Below are 22,328 nucleotides of genomic sequence, written 5' to 3' on the forward strand. Positions count from 1 at the left end.
TTCTATAATTAAGAGAATTAGTTTATGCCTTTTTTGTGCATTTCAAACTGTGCAAGGCGCGCTTTTGAGCCTTCACGATACCAAAGACATACTGACACGCTCATAATCGAGCTGTGTGATCCACAAGTGATGACTCACCAATATCGCTCAAATAAGGCCGATGCGGCGTTAACTCTGACAGAGTGATAAAACTCCTGCATCCGGATTGCAATTGAAAAAAAAACAGGAGTTAAAGTGAGTTTTTTGGCTTTCTCGGTCACATGACATCGAGTTCAGTAGCTCCTCCATTTCCACCCGCTGTTGTGTTTTTATGTGGATCTCCATGGAAACGCACACCCAAAGTGCAATTGCAGTATGTAGCAGTGGACAAAGAGTTAATTTAATAAACGCAAGGAGACAAAACTCAGAGATGTGCGTCCGCTGAGTTCAGTTCGAAAAACTGTAGTGCCGTGTTAACTCTGAAAGAGTTGATCTGACTCTTGGAGTGTTAATTTAACATTAAAAGTGTTAATTTAACACTTAAAGTATTGGTTTAACTCACAAAATATGGATTTAATTTTAAAGTATTAGTTTAATTTAACTGTCACAGTGTTGATTTAACTCTCAAAGTGCTGATTTAACATTGAAAGAGTTGAATTAACTCTTGAAGTACTGGCTTAAGTGTTGATTTAGCTGTTAAAGCGTTCATTTAACTCATTATGTTCAAATTTTACTCTCAACATGTTGATGAAACTCTCTTACAGTTGAGTGTTAACATATTTCAGTGCTGATTTAACTCTTTGGTGCCCTTTGGGCCCCCGTTCTGTAGCGTATTGATCGATTGCGGATTGTGCAGCTGGATTTAGAGCGTGTTGGTGTGTCTTTGGTGTCTTGAGGGCACCAAAAATACGCCTTTTGGGTCTCGAAATAAGATAAGCAAGAAAATAAGATAAGATAGCACAGAACATTGTGAAGCGCCTTGCCGCGATTAAGAATTATTGATTAAACTGTCGAGGTGTTGATTTTTTAATATTTGTTACCTTGCAGATGGTAGTAGACTCTGTATTGCTGTGATGAACAGGAGCACAATGAAGGCACACACCAGATTAGATTTAAAGACCTCATCCCTCATCTGGGAGTACTGTGGGAGAAAACACACACACACACACACACACACACACACACACACAGAGAGAATTACGAGGGTTCACACAGTCAAAATATACCCTCTCACTGCTGGCGAGAGAACATACTGTATGTAATAGGGACTCTACACACACACACACACACACACACACACACTACTGTGCTGTCTGTCAGTGGTGGGCGGAGTTTAAAGAGAGAGGATGTGTGATGTCAGGGTTTGGAGGCAAGGCAGACCATATCAATCAAGCACAGAGTTTTCTAAACAGTGGGTTTACAGGGTCAGCTCACACACACTGATGAGCACGGATTCACCACCAACCACCACCACGTGAAAGACAATGAGATGAGGACGTTCCACGCATGGTGATCAGTCATGAGTAACCAGAGGGCAGTCGCCCATCACAGGCCGGCACAGGCCCCTCCAGCCAATCACTGATTTACGATCCATAACTCATCAGTCCTGCCTGGATTAAAGGAATACTTCAGTGTCCCTCAGCCTGATCTGCTCCATCGGGAGCATGTGACTGATCATCACAGCCAATCTACAGCCTGAGCAGCTCCCAGTTCTCCAGCACTGCTGGAGAATTCCTTATAACACTTACTGTGTGTGTGTGTGTGTGTGTGTGTGTGTGTGTTTACTAGAACACAGTGCCCTTTAGTTTACTCATGACAAACACATGTCAGTTAGAGCGTGTAAGAGTTAGAGAGAGAGAGAGAGAGAGAGAGCAAAGAGAGAGAGAGAGAGAGAGCAAAGAGAAAGAGTGAAAAGAGAGATTAAAAGATGAAAATTGTGAGAGAAATGAAGAGAAAAAAAAGAAAGTAATGAGAAGTAAATAGGCATCAAGGAGAAGAAAATGAGAAGGAAAGAGAAATAAAGGACACAGAGAATGAAAGAAACTGGAACGTAAAAATGAAAGATGTAAAGAAAAACAATGAGAGAAATTAAGAGAAAAAAAAGAAAAGTAAATATGCATCACGGAGAAAGAAATGAGAAGGAAAAAGAGATAAGGGGCACAGAGAGAAAGAGAGAAAGAGAGAGAAAGGAGTGTAATAGTGAGAAGCAGCAAAAGCAAAGAAATAGAGAAAGGTAGGGCAACAAATAGACAGACATGAGAACAAGAGAGAATTAAGGAAATAAGTAGAGAGAAAAAGAGACACATTTTGTGAGAAGTGGGAGCAAAGAAAGAGAAAGCTCAAAATAGAGAAACAGAAAGAACGTAAAAGACTGAGAAGGAAATAGACAAAAATTAAAAAGGGAACTGAGAGTTAAAAACAGAAAAATCGAAGAGAGCGAGAACAAGAGGAGAATGAGATATATAGAGAGAGAAGGGAGAGAGGAAGAGAGAGAGAAAAGAGAGCAAGGCAAGAGGTGTAGGACTAAAAACAACGAGGCGAAAGTAACAAAGGGAAACTGAGAGTTATTGTGAGAGACGCAAAAGCATTTAAATATAGAGAAAGTTAAAGAAAGATAAAAATAAAATGAGAGATAGAGAAAGGAAGGGAGACAAGAAATCAGAACACAAGAGCATTAAAGAAAGAAGCAGAGAGAAAAAGAGATAAATTTTGCGAGAAGTGTGAGCAAAGAAAGAGAAAGAGCGAAACACTAAGTAAGAGAGAAATAAAGTAGAGAATGTAAAAGAATAAGCACAAAATAGACAAAAATGAGAAAATAAAGTAAGAGTTAAAAACAAAACGGTCAAAGAGAGAACAGGAGAAGAATGAGATACAGAGAAAAAAGAGGAGCGAAAGAGAGAAAAGAGAGAAAAGTGAAGTGTGAGTAAAAAACAGAAAGGTAAAAATGAGGGAACAGGAGACAAATGAGATATAGAGAGAGAAGATAGAGAAAGAGTCCTAAAGAATCCTAAATAAATAGGATAGAGATATAAAGGGAGGAAAGTTAGAGAGAAATAGAGTAAAAGAAACAAAGACAGAGTGAAAGTAAAAGGGGAAGAAAGAGAGAAAGCACAAAGAGAAATAATAAAAAAGCACAAAGAGAATAATAAAAAAAGAAAAAATAGAAAATAGAAAAGAAACTGGAAGAAAATGTAGAGAACTGGGAGATGTAGACAGAAAGAGAGGAAAAGAAAAGGGAGATAAAGAGAAAGGATTGAGGCAGGAAGAGGCTGACAATAAAAAGAAAAAGAGGAAAGTAAGAGAAGACAGTGAAGTGAGAGTTAAGACAGAAAGGGTAAAGAGAGAAAAAACAGGAGAAGATTGAGATAGAGGTAGAGAATGTAGAGAGACCAAGAAAGAAAAAGAGAGAAAGAGAGATGTATGATAGAAATAGAGAAGAAAGAGAAAGGGCAGAAAAATAGAAAGTGAAAGAAAATAGAGAGTAATAGTGAAAGAAGCAAAAGTAAAGAAACTGTGAAAGAAAAAGAAAAGACAGAGAGAAAAAGAAGATAAATCAGGAGAGAGTAGATAGTAGACAGTGTGAGATAGTCACGGTGATGAAGGTGATGATGCTGATGATGCTGAGGATGATAATACCGATGCGGGAGGGGGTGTGGTGGTCGGGGTGGTGTCAGGGGGGTAGCTGGCTACCTTGTGCTCCAGGACGGCTTCTCTAAACGTGAGCGAGAAAGGTGTGATGTGCTCTCGTCGGAGTTTGTCTCCGCTGCGCAGTGCGATGGTGCTCTGCATGCGCGCGTTTATTTCCTGCGAGCCGGCGCGCACATGCAGCGCCTGCGCCAGATGGTTGGGGAGCAGGTTTATGGAGTGACGAGTGAGAGCAGCCAACGTCTACAGAGGGAAAGCACATGCAGCCTCCGTGAGTGTGTGTGTGTGTGTGTGTGTGTGTGTGTGCTTGTGTGTGTGTGTGTGTTCTTGAATGTGTGTTTGTTCATGCAAACTAATTAAGCAAGTGAAATGACTCAAGACAAATATACAGGTGCATCTCAAAAAATGTAAATATCATTGAAAAGTGACTTTATTTCAGAAATTCAGTTTAAAATGTGAAACTCATATATTATATAGATGTATTACACACAGAGTGATCTATTTTTATTGTTGTTGATTTTGGCTTACAGCCAATGAAAATCCCAAAAATCAGTGTCTCAGAAAATTAGAATATTATATAAGACCTATTGGTACTTTAGGCAGTGTGAGCAGTGTGCCAAGTCCTGCTGGAAAATGAAATCCACATCTCCAAACCAACACCGATTGGTGGAAACTTAACACTAGACCTCACACTCTTCCTCCAGACTCTGCTTCCTTGATTTACAAATGAAATGTAAAATTCACTGATGATCAGTGATGGTTTGGAGAGACATGCTGATCATCTGCTGGTGTTGATCCACTGTGTTTTATTATCAAGTCTAAAGTCACTGCAGTTTTGTTTTCCCACAAAATCTTACAGCACTTCATGCTTTCCTCTGCTACTGACAACTTTTATGAAGATGCAGATTTTATTTTCCAGCAGGACTTGGCACACTGCCCACACTGCCAAAAGTACCAATTGATCTTATATAATATTCTAATTTCCTGAGACATTTTTTTTGTTTTTTTATTGGCTGTAAGTCATAATCATCAACACTACAAGAAATAAAGACTTAAAATAGATCACTCTGTGTTTAATACATCTATATATGAGTTTCACAGTTACTTAAATAAAGTAACTTTTCAATGATATTTAATTTTTTTAGATGCACCTGTATACTACACTCTGAAAAACAAAAGATGCAACAGTAGCTTCTTCCAACAAATAATAAAAACTATAAATATAATCATACATTCATTAACAAAAAAATATCAAACTCTCTATTGCTGTAAAACCCGGTGCATTCGGCATGCAGTCACCATGTCTCAGGCAGATACGTAAATGATTACATTATGTGCAGGACATCCTATAACCTCATTTGTTGCCTCTTAATGGCAGGGCTTTCAATGGGATTTTTTTTTTCAGCGGAATAATGCTTGAGGGTTTCAAAGATTGGAACGATTCCTTGACGTGTCCAGATTTACGAGTGTAGAGCAGGATCTAGAGGCCCAGCTGCAACATCTGTGGGTAAATGTGCTGCAGGACACTATACAGAACCTGGATACATCCATTCGCAACCATATCTCATTTTATATCCAGACTAGAGGATCTCAACATGGTACTGAAGCCTCTTTTCAATTGTACAGATTTCCTCAATGAACAATTTACAGATAGATAGATCATTAATGATTACATTTTTCTATAGTAATTCATAACATGGTCTTGTCAGCAGAGCTTCAGCCAGTATTTTCTTATCTGAACTGTGTGGTATGTCACGGAACTCAGTATGTGTTGTAGCCTTTCCCCCAGTCCAATTTCCACGCCCCAGGCTGCCAGATAAAGACAGCAGCAGGTAAATTGGTGAGCTGGCTATTTTACTGCTGAACAAGTAATCACTGAGCTTCAGTAAGGTTGCTGACACCATAGCTGGGTAATCTACCACCACCACTAGCAGTAGTAGAAACAGGCATTTTGGACACTAAAACTTATATATATATATATATATATATATATATATATATATATATATATATATGTAACGCCAGACAGGTAGGAGAGACGCACGCCGAGTAAAAGGTAAAGGCGGGTTTATTTACAGAGTTGTAAACAGAGTAACACAGCCAGAGAACAGGTTGAACAAGACTCACACTGGAAGCAGGAATCGTAATACAGGAGACAGTCCAAGATCCAAAGCCAGAGAGACAGTCCGATAATATAACAAATCCAATAAGGGCAAAGACAAAAGGCAAAATCCGTAATACAGGCAAAAAGATCATAACAAAAGGGCAGACAGAAAAGGGTTTGGAATAACGCTCAGTACGCAACATGAGTCGGCAATACCTCGCGAAGAACAGACGTTAACCGAACCCTATTTATACAAAACATGGAATTACTATGAACCGGAACTTCTTAGAATACAGGTGACTCTGAACGGGGGAGCGTAACGCGATTGGGTGAGAGTGAGCGGCTGACGGTGACGTCATGGCCAGTGGGATTTTGGGAAATAGAGTTCGGGTGTGTGAGAGGAGATCCTAGAGACCTGACAGTACCTCCCCCCGAGGAGTCCGAAAGAACCGAAGGACGAGGACGACACACAGGAACCGCCCCTCTCCGCCCGGAGGCCCGACGGACACGAGAACCCGAAGCGGGGATAGCCTGAACAGGAGCCCTGGTCCTGGGACGACCCCTGGTCCTGGGACGACCCCTCCTGGAGCCGCGGACGGAACTGAGAGACCGAGTAGCAGCAGACCTATAGCGCCTACCCCTTCCAGGGTCAGGAGACCTCCTCCTTGGACGACCCCGAGGGCGTGGTGCTGGACGAGACGGATGCGACCGATGGAATTCTTCCACCAACAATGGGTCAAGGACGTCTGCTGCAGTAACCCAGCTTCTCTCCTCAGGTCCGTAGCCTTCCCAATCAACCAGGTACTCCAGGGCTCCCCTCCTCCTTCTGGAGTCTAACAGGCGCTCCACCGCGTAGACGGGTCCACCATCCATGAGCACAGGCGGAGGAGGCAGCATCCCATGCGAGGTCTCATCCAGCGGACCAGGGATAACCGGCTTAAGTAAAGAAACATGGAAAGAAGGACAGACACGATAATTAGAAGGTAATTCAAGACGGTATGTAACTTCGTTGATTCTTTTGATTATTTTAAAAGGGCCAATAAACTTAACTGATAATTTTTTGTTGCCTTCGGGGAGCCGGAAATCCCTGGTAGATAGCCAAACGCGATCTCCTGGGGAGTAGAGCGGGGCCTCACGACGATGACGATCAGCCTGCTGTTTGTGTTGTTCTAACACGGCTTCTATACGTCTGTGAGTCTCCTCCCACACCTCCTCGCTACGGCGCATCCACTGATCTACAGCAGGGATATCAGAAGGTTCAGCTGACCATGGCATGAGCGGAGGTTGATAACCTAGGACACACTGAAAGGGTGTTAACTTAGTGGAAGAGCTGATAAGAGAATTTTGAGCCAATTCAGCCCAGGGGAGATATTGGGCCCAATCATGAACATTGTTAGAACAATATATACGTAAGAATTTCCCTAGTTCCTGGTTCATCCTTTCACACTGACCATTACTTTGAGGATGATAACCGGAAGACAAACTGACAGAGACACCCAACCTACTCATGAATGCTGACCAGACTTGAGATATGAATTGAGGACCGCGATCAGACACTATATCCTCGGGAATACCAAAAATACGAAATACCTGATTAAACAGGCTTTCAGCGGCTTCAAAAGCAGTGGGTAATTTAGCGAAGGGAATGAACCTAACACCACGTGAGAAACGATCAACGACAGTCATAATGACTGTATTACCCATGGAATCAGGAAGATCTGTAACAAAGTCTACTGCCAAATGGGACCAAGGTCGAGCTGGAACTGGTAATGGTATTAATTTACCGGCAGGTAGAGTACGGGGAATTTTACATTGAGCGCAAATGGTACAAGATGATACAAACTCATGGATGTCTGAACGCATGTTTTCCCACCAAAATCGACCCTCCAATAATTGATAGGTGCGGGTCTCACCGGGATGTCCAGAAGATGGGGAAGTGTGAGCCCATGTGATTAATTTATTTCTACACTGATTTGGTACATATGTTTTGTTAGGTGGGCATTGTGCGGGAGGAGGTGTAATTTGATTAGCTTGACTAATCTCCTCCGAAATCTCCCATCTGATAGGAGCCAAAATTACCTCTGGTTTTAGAATAGTGGTGGGTTCTGAGATGACTGAATTATTTTCATCATAGATACGCGAGAGTGCATCAGCTTTAGTGTTACGGGACCCTGGTCGGTAAGTAACAGTGAAATTAAAACGAGCAAAAAACAAAGACCATCGAGCCTGACGTGAGTTCATGCATTTCATGGATTTCAAAAACTCTAAATTTTTGTGATCAGTGATAACTACAAAGGGGTGTAAAGCTCCCTCCAGCCAATGCCTCCATTCCTCTAAAGCTAATTTAATGGCTAAGAGTTCGCGGTCCCCAATACCATAATTCTGTTCAGCAGGAGAAAGTTTATGAGAAAAATAGGCCACAGGATGCATTTTACTGGGTGAGCCTAATCTTTGAGAGAGTACAGCCCCCACTCCCACACTGGAGGCGTCAACCTCTACAATGAATGGTTCTTTAGGATCAGGATGTTTTAACAGAGGGGCAGAAGTGAACTTTCCCTTAAGGGTAGAAAAAGCATCGTGCGCTTGTTCAGACCAAACTAAAGTTTTAGTATTATGTCGCAACAAATTAGTGAGTGGTGCTGCTACTGAGCTATAATTGCGTATAAAGCGTCTATAGAAGTTGGCAAAACCCAAAAATCTCTGCAGTTCCTTTACTGATTTGGGAATGGGCCAGTCTACTACTGCCTGGACTTTATTATTGTCCATTGAAACTCCCTTAGCATTAATGATATATCCCAGAAAAGAGATAGAGGAGAGGTGAAATTCACATTTCTCAGCTTTGATAAAAAGTTGATTTTCTAGCAGACGAGATAGGACAGCGCGGACCTGGGGAATGTGTGTGGTCAGATCGGATGAGTAGATTAGAATGTCGTCTAAAAATGCAATCACAAACTTTCCTAACATGTCACGTAGGACATCATTTATAAAGGACTGGAACACGGACGGGGCGTTTTTGAGGCCAAAAGGCATAACTTGGTATTCATAGTGCCCCCTTGTGGTGAAAAAAGCAGTCTTCCACTCATCTCCCTCCCTTACTCTCACTAAGTTATATGCACTACGAAGGTCCAATTTGGTAAAGACAGAAGCCCCACGTAATTGTTCTAAAGCTACAGGCACTAGAGGGAGAGGATACGGGTAAGTTTTAGTAACTGCATTAAGTTGTCTGTAATCTATACAAGGTCGAAGACCGCCATCCTTTTTTTTTACAAAAAAGAATGATGCTGCAACTGGAGAAGTGGAATGACGAATAAAACCCTGAGCCAGGGCCTCCTGCACATACTCCTCCATAGCTTGTTCCTCAGTCTGAGTCAAGGGATAAATGTGAGATTTGGGGGGTATTTGATTGTCAATGAGATCAATAGCGCAATCGTAAGGACGATGTGGTGGGAGTTGTGTGGCACGAGATTTGCTGAAGACTTCAACAAGATCAGAGTATTCAACTGGGATATGTGCAAGAGACTCAGGCTCAGGACTCTCAACAGTGGTAGACTGGACTTTTAGTTTAGGAGCAGTAATACAATGTTTATGGCAATATGGAGACCAGGACATAATTTCATTATTAGACCAGGAAATCAATGGATTATGTTTTCTCAACCAAGGGAGACCCAAAATAACAAAATAATCAGAGTCCATCATGACAAAAAACCTGAGCTCCTCAGAGTGCAGAGCGCTGACGTTCATTCTGACAGGAACGGTGGTGTGGGAAATGGTTCCCTGTCCAATTGGTTTCCCATCCACAGCAGACAGTTTGACAGGGTTATCCAGGGGTTCTATTGGGATCTGGAGTTGTCTGGCCAGTTGGTGGTTCATGAAGTTACCCTCGGCACCGGAGTCAATTAGTGCTGGAAACACAAAAGGAGAAGCAGACTGGCAGAGCAGAACAATAGATATGAAGATAGATTTAGAAATCATGTCAGAGTATAGACCGCTTACCCCTTTAGCGTGTGGAGAGGATTCCACACGCTTTCCCGAGTATGTAGCAGGTGGCTCGTATGGACGGTCCGGGTTGCCATGGAAACCATGGGAGAGCCCACCGCGGGACAAGCCAGGAGTGTTATTGTTATTTAATACTCGGGGGGGTCTAATCTGACAATTCCGCAGCACATGACCAGTTCCACCGCAATATAAACACAAACCGGCTTGGATGCGTCGTTGCCGCTCCTCTCTCGATAGCCTAGTAGCATCGATTTGCATCGGTTCTTCTGGAGCAGATGAAATGGCAGCAGGTCGAGGTAAGGTGGAGAACCGGGGAGTAAATCCAGCAGCGCGGGGAGTAAATCCAGAAGCGCGGGGAGTAGCCAGGTGAGCCGCTGTAGGAGTGTTCTTTTGACCAACAAACGAGTTACGTTTCAGTTGATCCAGTCTAATAGCCAGGGAAATCAAGTCATTCATGGGAAGACCGTCATCCTTATAAGCTAACTCGGTTAAAATGTCCGGATGTAATCCATTACGGAACATAACGCGCAAAGCTGGCTCATTCCATCCACTACCCGCCGCTAGCGTACGGAATTCCAGCGCATAATCCGCAACAGAACGGTTTCCCTGGCGTAAACGAACCAATAACTCCCCCTGTGATTGTCCTTGATGAGGGTGATCAAAAACCATCTGAAATTCGTTCAGAAACTGTTCATAGGTGCCATTCTCTACCACTGGCCAGATAGCAGTAGCCCAATCCAAAGCCTTGCCGGTTAAACGTGAAACAAAAAATGAAACACGAGCTCTGTCGGTGGTAGAAGGCATGTTGGAAAAATATAGCGACATCTGGAGCAAAAAACCTCTACACAGATCAGGGGTGCCGTCATATTTATCCGGTTTGCTCACGGAAAAAACAGCTGCTGCCGGGGCTGGATAAGCTAAGCTAGCCGGGGCCTGGCTAGCGGGAGCTAAGCTAGCTGGGGTGGCTATGCTCAGCTGGGCTAACTGAGCAGAGATACCCTGGAGGCTAGCGGTTATCTGGGCTAGCTGGGAGTGTTGCTCGGTTTGCTGGGCGGTGAGAGCGCTAACAGAATGAGTGAGACCCTCGAACAGCTGGCTATGCTGCCCGAGCAATCTCCTCTGGTTATCTACAGCCTGTTGTAAATCCTTAAACTCAGCCATCTGTCTTTTAGGCGAGGTATTATGTAACGCCAGACAGGTAGGAGAGACGCACGCCGAGTAAAAGGTAAAGGCGGGTTTATTTACAGAGTTGTAAACAGAGTAACACAGCCAGAGAACAGGTTGAACAAGACTCACACTGGAAGCAGGAATCGTAATACAGGAGACAGTCCAAGATCCAAAGCCAGAGAGACAGTCCGATAATATAACAAATCCAATAAGGGCAAAGACAAAAGGCAAAATCCGTAATACAGGCAAAAAGATCATAACAAAAGGGCAGACAGAAAAGGGTTTGGAATAACGCTCAGTACGCAACATGAGTCGGCAATACCTCGCGAAGAACAGACGTTAACCGAACCCTATTTATACAAAACATGGAATTACTATGAACCGGAACTTCTTAGAATACAGGTGACTCTGAACGGGGGAGCGTAACGCGATTGGGTGAGAGTGAGCGGCTGACGGTGACGTCATGGCCAGTGGGATTTTGGGAAATAGAGTTCGGGTGTGTGAGAGGAGATCCTAGAGACCTGACAATATATATATATATATTCACTGATCCACTACAGATAAAGACTGTGTGTCAATCTGGCAACCCGTGTGAGCTTGGCATCTGGGGGGAGGTTGATGGGGCAGGAAATTCTGTCCATTGTTTGGAAATTAGAGTACTGTAACCATTTCACACACATTTCACACATTTTTTTCAATGGAAAATAATATAAAAAAATGTATTCCAAGTCCTGTTATTGGAATTTGTTCAGTGATCAGGACATCATAACAGCATGTAATACAGTACTGTGCAAACATTATTTGGAAAAAAATACAACCCAAAAAAATTATTTGGTCAGTAGGTGTTTATTAGCTCAGTTAAGCACTAATATTAGAATAAATACAAATAACAATCAACGAAAAGTAGTGATTTTACTTCACTGTGTTGATTAAAAGATCTCCATAACTCTTAAAACTGTATTAAACCTCTATCAAAAATTATGTATGAATTTTACCAGTCAGGTATTAAGGAGCAGTAAAGCCACTCTGCTGAAGTACAGAGTTATAAAGGAGTTTCAGTTTAGTTTTCCAGCACCAGGGCTGGAGCAGTATTAGCATTTGCCGCTAACCACGCTAAGCGCTAGCTTTTTCGCTTTTCAGAGGTGAGTATTATCAGCCTGTAGTCTGTGCGTTTACTGTGTTAAAACAAGCTACGTGGGACAAACCACTAGCTGATATTTAGCTAATATAGTTTACCGGAGCTGTCAGGGTTCCTCAGTGTCACACTGTTGGGCGGCATTAGCTGCTAACCATGGCTAGCGCTAGTAGTTAGCTGCTAATGCTAATGCTGCTGGAAATCTAATCTTACTGTAAATAAACTGAAGCACTTTACTCACCCAAATAAACAGTTTTCAAGAGAGAAATTTAAATCTGTAGATTAACATGCAGCGCTCGTTTGACTTTTGACACCCCTGTTCCTTACTAGTGTCACATAATGCACCTTATAATCCAGTGTGCCTTATGTATGAAACTAGATCAGAAAATAAGAAAATAGACATTTATTGATAGTGCGCCTTATAATCCGTTGTGGCTTATAGTGCGAAAAATACAGTAACATGTGCCGACATATTCCTGAGATAAATGTTTTTGAGTAATTCTCTTAGGTGCATAAAACTTTTGGAAAGTACTGCATACACTAAGATTGAAAACACTGACTAAAGTCAAAAACATTTGAACTGTATTATTATATAACCGTGTCCTGCTATCAAATTAATTAGACATGCTTTGAGTGTATTCTCCTAAACTGGAGCAGATTTGGATGTATTAACTCGGATTTAATTAAAAGAACCAATTTCCTGAGGAAGATGATGCGTGGGAAGTGTCCGGAAGCGGCACAGAAGCTGCGTCGCTTCCAGAAATAGAAGAGTATCACAGTAGAGTATATTTTCAGTTCTGTTCCTAAAACTGAAAGCAGAGGAGACTGGTTCTGGAACTGTTCATATTGTGTTTATTCGTATTGTATTTATTGCAGTTTAAACTGAAGTGTGGAGAAGTGGTTTAAGGGTCACCAGTTAAAAAGCATCCTGTATTTATAGTACAGTCCAAGAGGTTAAAGATTATTAGACAGGTCAACCCACACATCTCATGAGTGCATATGTGTGGTCTGTGCCTCGGGGTGTGTGCTGGACCAGAGCTTTATGTTGGACTAGAGCAGAGATTTGACCTGATCTGACCTGGCTTTAAAGATGCTCTTGTGATTCATTTACAACAACAATATCCTACAGTCTTTCTTAAACTCTTAGAGAATCTAAAAGAAATCCAGAAAATGTATGAGCTTTAAATTGAATTAAATTATTATTTCACATTTTACTGCATTAAATAAGTATTTGATCACCCACCAACCAGCTAGAATTCTGGTTCTCACAGACTGGATAGTTTTTCTATAAGAATCTCCTATTCTGCATCAGTTATTGGTATAAATTGCACCTGTTTGAACTTGTTACCTGTATAAAAACACCTTTTCAAACACTCCTTTGAACTTTTCCACCACGACCAAGACCAAAGAGCTGTCTAAGAACACTAGAGACTAAACTGAAGACCTGCACAAGGCTGAGAAGAGCTACAAGACAATAGACAATAGCAGATTGGAAAGAAGCAACAACTGTTGGCGCAATTATTAGAAAATGCAAAAAACAAGATGAGTGTTAATCTTCCTCAAGCTGGGGCTCCATGCAAGATCTCACCTCATGGGGTAAAAATGGAGGTATGATTCTGAGAAAGGTCAGAAAAATTAGCTGAGAACTACACTAGAGGACCTGGTCAATGATGTGAAGAGATCTGGGACCACAGTCTCAAAGATTGAGAATACCATTAGTAACACCCTATGCCATCATGGATTTAAAAAAATCCTGCAGGGCAGCAGTTGTCTAGTCCCATTTGACATTCACCAGATTAATTATTATTGTAATGAACTATATTGTTACATCTGTTGTCTACAAAACTTTCGATAAAAACTTAATTACAAAAAAACAGCAGGTTATTGGCGCACATTGCTGGATGTCCAGTATTGATCAGAAAACCAAGTAGCTTTTATACTCATCCGCCCGCTCTCATTTCCTGCAGTATAGCACTAGCCTGCTAGATAGTCATCAGTATAGAACAGATAGCCGCTGACTAACCGTGGCCAAGGCTGAATTTGATCAAACTGATCAAAATAGCCTACTGAAAAAGTAATAATTGTATTGTCAAGCATACTCTAACATCCTCCACAGCTAGTAGTTTTACTGATAGCCTTCTACGATTTATTACGTTTAATAAACCCTCCATCCGAAACAATCAAATCTTGAAGATCCAAGATTTTGAAGCTGCTATTTGTAAAGAAACACTACTACTATCTAAAAAATGACAGCGTGGTGTAAAATGTCTATCCAATATCAATCCAATATCAAAACACTGGAACAACTGAAAACACTGTCTGCCCCACCCCTTTATTCCTAGATGTAAAGCTCATATGGATTGCCAGGTTGAGGATGCTGAACCTACACAAATACTGTATGTGAAAGATGAGTTCAAAAACTTCCAGAATACTGTGTCTCAATTCCTCTATACATTTGCAATTTTTAATGCACTTTTAATTGCACTCTCTCTCACTCTGACAAAGGTTGCTATAGGAACCTGGATTTTCTGGTTGATGACCAGCTCCCCTTCAAGCACCATGTAGCCTCAGTTGCTCGATCCTGCTGCTTTGCGCTCTATAACATCAGAAAAATTCTAACATTTCTAAAACAACAGGCCACACAACTCAACTGGTACAAGCAGTGGTCATCTCACGTCTCGACTAGTGTAATGCCATAAAAGGCCACCACCTCCCGGCATGTTTAGTAAAACCACTCCAGATGATCCAGAATGCAGCAGCACGTCTGGTCTTCAATCAGCCAAAACGGGCACATGTCACCCCACTGCTCATTGAGCTCCATTGGCTACCAGTTGATGCTCGTATCAAATTCAAAGCTCTTACAAACAATTGCTTACAAGGTGATGACAGAACAGCTCCTTCCTACCTGCACTGAACACTCCTGAAGGTCTACGCTACCTCCCGGCCTCCAGTAAACGTCACCTCGCTTTATCAAACAAACATTCACACAAAGCAATCCAGACTGTTTTCATACAGAGTTCCCCAATAGTGGAACAAACTACCTTCCACTACCAGATCAGGAGAATCTCTCGCTATCTTTAATAAACTCCTGAAGACTGAGCTCTTCAAAGAGCACTTACTCTCCTAACACCTCTAACTAACTACCTTCTACTACCAGATCAGGAGAATCTCTCACTATCTTTAATAAACTCCTGAAGACTGAGCTCTTCAAAGAGCACTTACTCTCCTAACACCTCTAACTAACTACCTTCTACTACCAGATCAGGAGAATCTCTCGCTATCTTTAATAAACTCCTGAAGACAGAGCTCTTCAAAGAGCACTTACTCTCCTAACACCTCTAACACACTAACTACTTCTAACCCCATTTCCTTCTTCCTCTACTTCACTCCTCTATCCCATTAATTTCACTTTGACCTCCTTAAGGCCCTATCTAAAAATGTTTTTTTTTTCTTGAACTTCTTTGTCACCTCTCAGCACTGGCGTCTTAGGTTCAGATCCCTATCTGGGTGGAGTTTCCACATCCTTGGTCAATGTGGTCATTTCCGTGTGTAAGTGCTGGTTGAATGCTAAGTACAAGGTTTGGGTAAAGTGTTGATAGTAAGTGTCTTTGTGTTCTAGAAAAGGTGTTACTCACAGGATGTAAGTTTAAGGAGTAATAATAATAATAAAAATAATTCTATAACTCTGTTAATCTAGCTAGCTTGATTATCTGCTGGCTGGGTTAGCTAAGCTAAATTTGTTACGCTGAAAAACAAAAAGCCCACCGATCCGAAAACGTACACTTCGGAGTTGGAGTTACTAATTGGCACAATTTACTTGTGTTTTATCTGGCGCCCATGCCAAAAAAAAATCCATTGATGGAATAACTTGGTCTATATTCAGTATATTCAGGTAGTCAGCTGACCTCATTCTTTCAGCACATACTGTTGCTGAACCTAAACCTGCAGACCAACTGCAGCATCAACCCCACATCATTAGCTAAGTTGAATCCAGGTGGAGACTTTGGTACCACTTTAAAATAAGACTACCTTTATAAAGAGTTTTGAATGGTTTATAAAGGAGTTTATTATTGATTAATAATTAGGTTGCAAATCCTTTAAAACCCATTAATAAGCAGTTAATAAATACATAACAACATGTAAATAATTTTTTGGTTATAAAAACAGCGATTTCACACTTAAACCTAAACTGTCAAATCCCATATCTTCCATTAATCAGCATGTAATCAAGCTGTAAAATTTATATATTTTTAAATATGTTTAACTCTTTACTATAAATTACTATAAATGACTATGTTGAATTAAATGACCAAGCAAGCAACGGATCACTGTTGCCTTATTCATTGATGCTTTGCATCAAAATGCTTATCAATGGATTTTAAGGCATTTACAACCTAATCAAGAATGATTAATAATCTAATTTATAAACCATTTATAAACCCTTTATAAGGGTAGTGTTATTTTAAAGTGGTACCAAGATTTTTGATTTTTTTGACCAAGCAGTGTAGCATACTAATCTACTTTGAATATTGAATATTGAGTATTTCACTAAAAAAACAGCAAGATTATTTATTTTTTGTGATTTTATTTAAGCACAGTACATTTGTGCTTAAATAAAATTTATGCAGAAAATCATAAAATTCCAACGAGATTGCATACTTCTTCTATTCCCTCTAGCTTCAAAACGTCCATTTACTATATGCATGACGTGCATCATCAGAATAGACCAACCACAAATCACCAAATCAGTGCTTTTCCAAGACAAACACATGCTAAAAGCTGCTCTATCAGATGTGTATAAAATCAGCCACATGCTCAACTGGAGTGTGTATAAGAGACTGGGCTGCTCATTAGCATTATTAAGTCATTAATTCCACACAATGGCAAGATATGTGTGAGGAGGATGTTTGTGAGTGTTTGTGAGTGCTCGTGTGTGTGTGTGTGTGCGCGCGCCTGTGTTAATGCCACTTCATTATTCCACGCTCATTAGAATAGCTCACCCACTGAACAAACAGCCGCGCTGTGTGTCTCCTCTGGGCTCTTACAGGAAACCTGATTTTTCACAGGTTCTTTTTTGTGACTATAATGAAAGGAGAACAAAAGAGAACAAATCTGCAAGAAAAGAGAAAAAAAGAAAAGAGAAGCATCGGGAAGCAAACAAGAAGAAACACAGCTTAATTGACCTGAAAATGCCCGGCCCAAAAAATGTGTGTTTTTCCTAACTGCTGCAAAGATAGATGAACAGCTGAAGAGAACACTGGTGTGGAGCAAAAAAACTTGTACTTCAGTTGAGTCAAGCCACACTGAGGTGGTAGAGCACCTCTTGGTGAGAGATCTCAGGCTGCCTACCGTGTTTTTCGGACTATAAGGCACATCTAAAACCCTTTAACTTTCTCAAAAATCGAAATTAATGGTTTTATAATCTGGTGTCATTATGTATGAATTCTCAAAAATCTGTCAAAATGTCAAAAAAGTACAACCTTGGTGAGCTGAGATGGATTGTTGGAGGATTACGGCTACCATAGTCAGGAGACTTTTGGAAGGCTTCCCACTGGCATTTTTTTCAGCAGGACAATCCTCACCCACACACAGCCAGGGTTTCCCGGTAATGTCCCTGAAAGATTGCAACACTTCCTTGACTGGCTTGAACACTGGATTTATTGTTAATCAAGCATTTATGAGACCAATTGTTCCTAGCTTTCCTTCAGACACATATAACTAACAACTCAACTTAACTCAACTCAATCATTGTTTTGAATCAAGTTACCCAACAGTAATCCTTAAAGGAGCATCCAGTAGGAAATGAGAGCAGGCGTGTGAATCAGCTACAGCAGTCCAATTTCAAAACATCACACAGAGTTGTCTGCCCCACCCTCCTCTCCCTAGACGCAAAGCTCACACGGGTTGCCAAGTTTAGGATGCTGAATCTACACAATCCAGTGCACGATAAATTTAGTAACTTCTACAATGGCAAGCAATGACATGTCATACTCTGTTAATAAGTCAATCAGCTAATAAATATGTTTGGAGTGTTTTTATTGTTTGCACATTATAACCTGGCTTATGTGGACTTTATCTGTAGTTAGCTAACCTAGCTTTATGCACAGTTAGCGGCGTTAGCCTAAGACAAATCTGCGATACCGGAAAAATCCCAGATCTGGAGTTACTACTTTACAGGTTCTACAGTAGTAATATACTGATTAGTTTAGTAGATAACATACATCTGTATTTGAGTAGCCCACTGTTTTATCTTGTTGCAGCCTGATCTAAATCCAGTTTAAAGCCAGTTTAGACTGGACAGGTGCTGCTGGTAGAAGAGGAAGAGAAACTTAAAACCCACTGCCAATTTTTACTTCTTTTACTTGTTTTATTCCTTCTTTGGTCACTGATTTTTTTTTTTTTAGACATGCCGAGGGTTTTTAGGCTGTGTAGCAGCTAAGGTTTCAGCTGAACTAGCCTGCTTACTAGCTTCCATGCTGTAACACCGCTCGCTCGCTGTTGTGTTCTGGCAACCTCAGGGGTGGAGTTAGATACACAGATACAAAGATAGACTGCACAGTCCAAATAGGATATCTGATGATACCTTAATGGTCCTTTAAAGTGTGACAAACATTGCACACGTTGCATAAGGGGTTAAATTGGATGAATCCAACCCATAGAGCTGATGCATCATGCTTCTGCATGTGGCAGCTGAAATGTCAATAGATGGGGAAAGGTCATCATAGGAGCATAACTAAGAGGAAACATGACACAAGCATTACACACACACACACACACACACACACACACACACACGTACAAGTTAATGCATTCATGCTCTCCAAGAGATGGAAATAAGCTTCAAGCTCAGTCCCTGCAGCTATAGTCCTGACTCATACCGAGGATTCCACTGAAGCGTTGCTCACATCACCAAACCTACCATCTCTATCTCACACACCCTCACACACACACACACACACACACACAGAGCAGGCAAAATATTAAGACCGCCTGACTAATACACTGACAGTCATTTGCAAGCCATCAAATCAAAAAACAAGACCTACGAAAATGCCCTGTGATGTACATCACCAAGACTATCAATCCACTTAATTCTGACACGCCCTTTTTTAAAGAGTTTTTTTCATTTCTTTGCACATTTCTTTTAGACTTTCCAGGCAGTGCAAGACAGCTATTCACTTCTAGTAGGTTTGTGACTTACTGTGCTGTTAGGAGTATATATAACATAGAACACCTAGACTTTAAATTAAGGCTTTGATTACTATTGGTTTTACTTTGTCCCACAGAATTACACAATATATAAAGGAATCAGACTTTATTAGCAGAAAAATAGCTGTAGAATGTAAACAATAGACCCTTAAATGACATACGCCAACAACTTTAACACGGCTTCCTTTACAAAATGAAATATTTTTATTTATTTCATATACACCACAGCGGTTGGACAATGAAACTGAAACACCTGGATACAATGTGGTTAGCACCCGAACTTCCCTTTCAGACAGCTTCCTCTTACAGCGTCCACAGTTAATCCTGTTGGATGTGGTTCGTCCTTCTTGGTGGTATGCTGACATTACCCTGGATACCGTGGCTCTTGATGCATCACAAAGACTTGCTGTCTTGGTCACAGATGCGTCAGCAAGACGTGCACCAACAATTTTTCCTCTTTTGAACTCTGGACTCACCCATAATGTTGTGTGCTTTGCAATATTTTGAGCAAAACTGTGCTCTTACCCTGCTAATTGAACCTTCACACTCTGCTCTTACTGGTGCAATGTGCAATTAATGAAGATTGAACACCAGGCTGCTCCAATTTAGCCATGAAACCTCCCACACTAAAATGAACGGGGTTTCAATTTCATTGTCCAACCCCTGTACATATGACACTAGAAAAGGTCCTAAAATACTCAATGTTTAAGTATTTAAAAGAGACATTTCTTAAAAGCTCTTTTATCAAGTTTAACAAGTTTAATATCAAGTTACAATATTTTATTCTTGAAGCTAAGTATTAGCTAGGTATAAAATAAATAAATTCAGTTTAGTGTGCATTAAAATTATCACTTAAGCTACTGTATTATTATATTTAAAGAGGGCTATAGTTACTGCTCTTAAATTTATTTGCACTTCGTATCCAGAGTTTTAGGGAGATTTATCACGCTGAATAAATGATTCTGTACTCAGAACAGATTCTGGGTTTGTCTGGCACAATTCACACAATTCCATTCATGTTTTTCTGAGTAAATTGCTGCTGTTTGCTGTTGTTTTTCTATTTTATTGAATAAAAACACTCATACAGTGAGGAACAGCAGCAGGAGCTCCTCAGATAAAGTGCTGTTCTCATGTTTCTCCAGGCAAGAGCTGAGCTACTGTTATTCCAGTGTAATAGCTTGTTATGCTTTGCAACACTTTTATGGTTAAATCTGACAGATTTAACACCAATCAAGCACCTATGGAATGAAACTATGGGATGCCAGCTTCAGCAATCTACGAGTGTGTAGGCCCAATTTATACTCTGACTCAAACAAGTCCTTATTGGTGCATCATTGGAGCTGGTCTTACAAGCTGCTGTTACAAGATAGTAATGATTTATTTAATCATCATATGTCACTCGTCTTAATGTTTTCCTCATTAGTGAAAGTCCAGCAGTAGTTAGTTGTTAGTTTTTAGCTGTGTGTATTTGTGTGTAATCAGAGTTTTGCGACCTGATGTGCGTTGGTGCTTTGGGATTAGGTTGTGTTAATCTGCTGTTAGCTGCTGGGATTTACAGCAGTATAATCCCAGTTTATGTCCCCCTCTCAGGATACATTCCCTCTCTCTTTCTCTGGCCATGTGGAGAAGATTGGTGATGCCCAGCTTTTAGTGAAGTTCTCACTGACAAAGGTAATTATGTGCAAGAAATGCAGAACAAATCAGAATGATCGAAAACATCTGGATGTGTAACTTGTATCTTGAAGCAGTTTCTTTAAATCTTAAAAGAAAAAGTCTGAATATTTGTTAAAGTTTCTCATCTTTTTGAGTGGTCAGCATGCTCTGAGGAAAGCGCAGCAACTCGGTTCTGATACACCAGCTCACAGATGACTTGTGCTGATCACATCACCCTTTGGAGTAATGAGTGAAAAGAGCACCATCTACCCACCCAGAGAAAGCAAGAACAATTGTGTTTTCTCAGGGCTCTGGCAGCTGATGGCAAGCTGCATGACTGGGATTCAAACCAGTGATCTCCTGATCATAGTGGCAGTGCTTTACACCAGGGCTGGGCCACTCTACACCCCTAGATCTTTATGTTTGACTGTTTTTCCTGCATCCAACATGTTCTCTATGATCACTGTTAAAAGGCCTTGGTGAATTACTGAATTAATAATCTATGTGGAAGTATGAATTTATAATTATAACCCTGTTGTTTTGTCAGGACATATCCCAAAAGTTCTGCACCAACTGCATTGATTTACCCCTTTAAACCTGATCTGACTACCCCATTTAAAACCTAATCTGATTAACCCCTTTAAAACCCCATCTGACTATCCCATTTAAAACCTCATCTGATTAACCCCTTTAAAACCACATCTCTCTACCTCAATAAATCTCATCTGATTAACCCCTTTAAAACCCCATCTAACCTCCCCATTTGAACCCCATCTGATTAACCCCCTTTAACCCACATCTTCCTACCCTATTTAAACCTCATTGGATTAACCCCTCGGAAACCCCAGCAGACTAAACCCCTGAAGGGTCATCTGAACTTCCTTGACACCCATCCCCTAAACTTCCATCCATTCCATCCATTAAACCTCATCTGATTAACCCCTTTAAAACCCCATCTATCTACCCCATTTGACTACCATATTTAAACCTCATCTGATAAACCCCCTGAAACCCCACTGACCACCCAATTTAAAACCTCATCTGATTAACCCCTTTAAAACCCACATCTGACCACCCTATTTAAACCTCATCTGATTAACCCCTTTTAAAACTCCATCTGACTACCTAATTTAAAAACCTCATCTGATTAACTCCTTTAAACCCCATCTGACTTTCCCATTTAAAACGTAATCTGAATAACCCCTTTAAATTCCATCTGATTACTACATTTAAACTCCCATTTTACTACCCCATTTAATCCTAATCAGATTAACCCCTTTAAAACCCCATCCAAATACCCCATTTAAACTTCATCTGATTAACCCCTAAAACCATATCTGACTACCCCATTTAAACCTCATCTGATGAACCCCTTTAAAACCCACATCTGACCACCCTATTTAAACCTCATCTGATTAACCCCTTTTAAAACTCCATCTG

General features: G+C 40.8%; 2 protein-coding genes across 3 annotated transcripts in view; both read right to left on the reverse strand.

The window, feature by feature from the left end:
• adcy8 (adenylate cyclase 8 (brain)) overlaps positions 1-22,328 on the reverse strand; it is a 145,940-nt gene that overhangs the window by 40,526 nt on the left and 83,086 nt on the right. The window contains exons 9-10 of one of the 2 annotated variants that reach the window (XM_022679260.2): positions 3,670-3,867; positions 1,020-1,120 (exon numbers count right to left, since the gene is read on the reverse strand). In XM_022679260.2, coding sequence (XP_022534981.2) covers positions 1,020-1,120; positions 3,670-3,867 — 299 coding nt within the window. The remainder of the gene's footprint in view (positions 1-1,019; positions 1,121-3,669; positions 3,868-22,328) is intronic. The other variant, XM_022679261.2, reaches the window with a different exon arrangement.
• Positions 5,675-9,958, reverse strand: LOC125801088 (uncharacterized). Its single transcript, XM_049476816.1, has 2 exons — positions 9,435-9,958; positions 5,675-7,030 (listed from the first exon to the last, which is right to left on the reverse strand). The coding sequence occupies exon 2, from the start codon at positions 7,001-7,003 to the stop codon at positions 6,014-6,016; it is 990 nt and encodes a 329-aa protein (XP_049332773.1). The 5' UTR covers positions 7,004-7,030; positions 9,435-9,958; the 3' UTR covers positions 5,675-6,013.

This window comes from Astyanax mexicanus, chromosome 4 (assembly GCF_023375975.1).
Source record: "Astyanax mexicanus isolate ESR-SI-001 chromosome 4, AstMex3_surface, whole genome shotgun sequence".
In the NCBI taxonomy this organism is placed as follows: Eukaryota; Metazoa; Chordata; class Actinopteri; order Characiformes; family Acestrorhamphidae; genus Astyanax; species Astyanax mexicanus.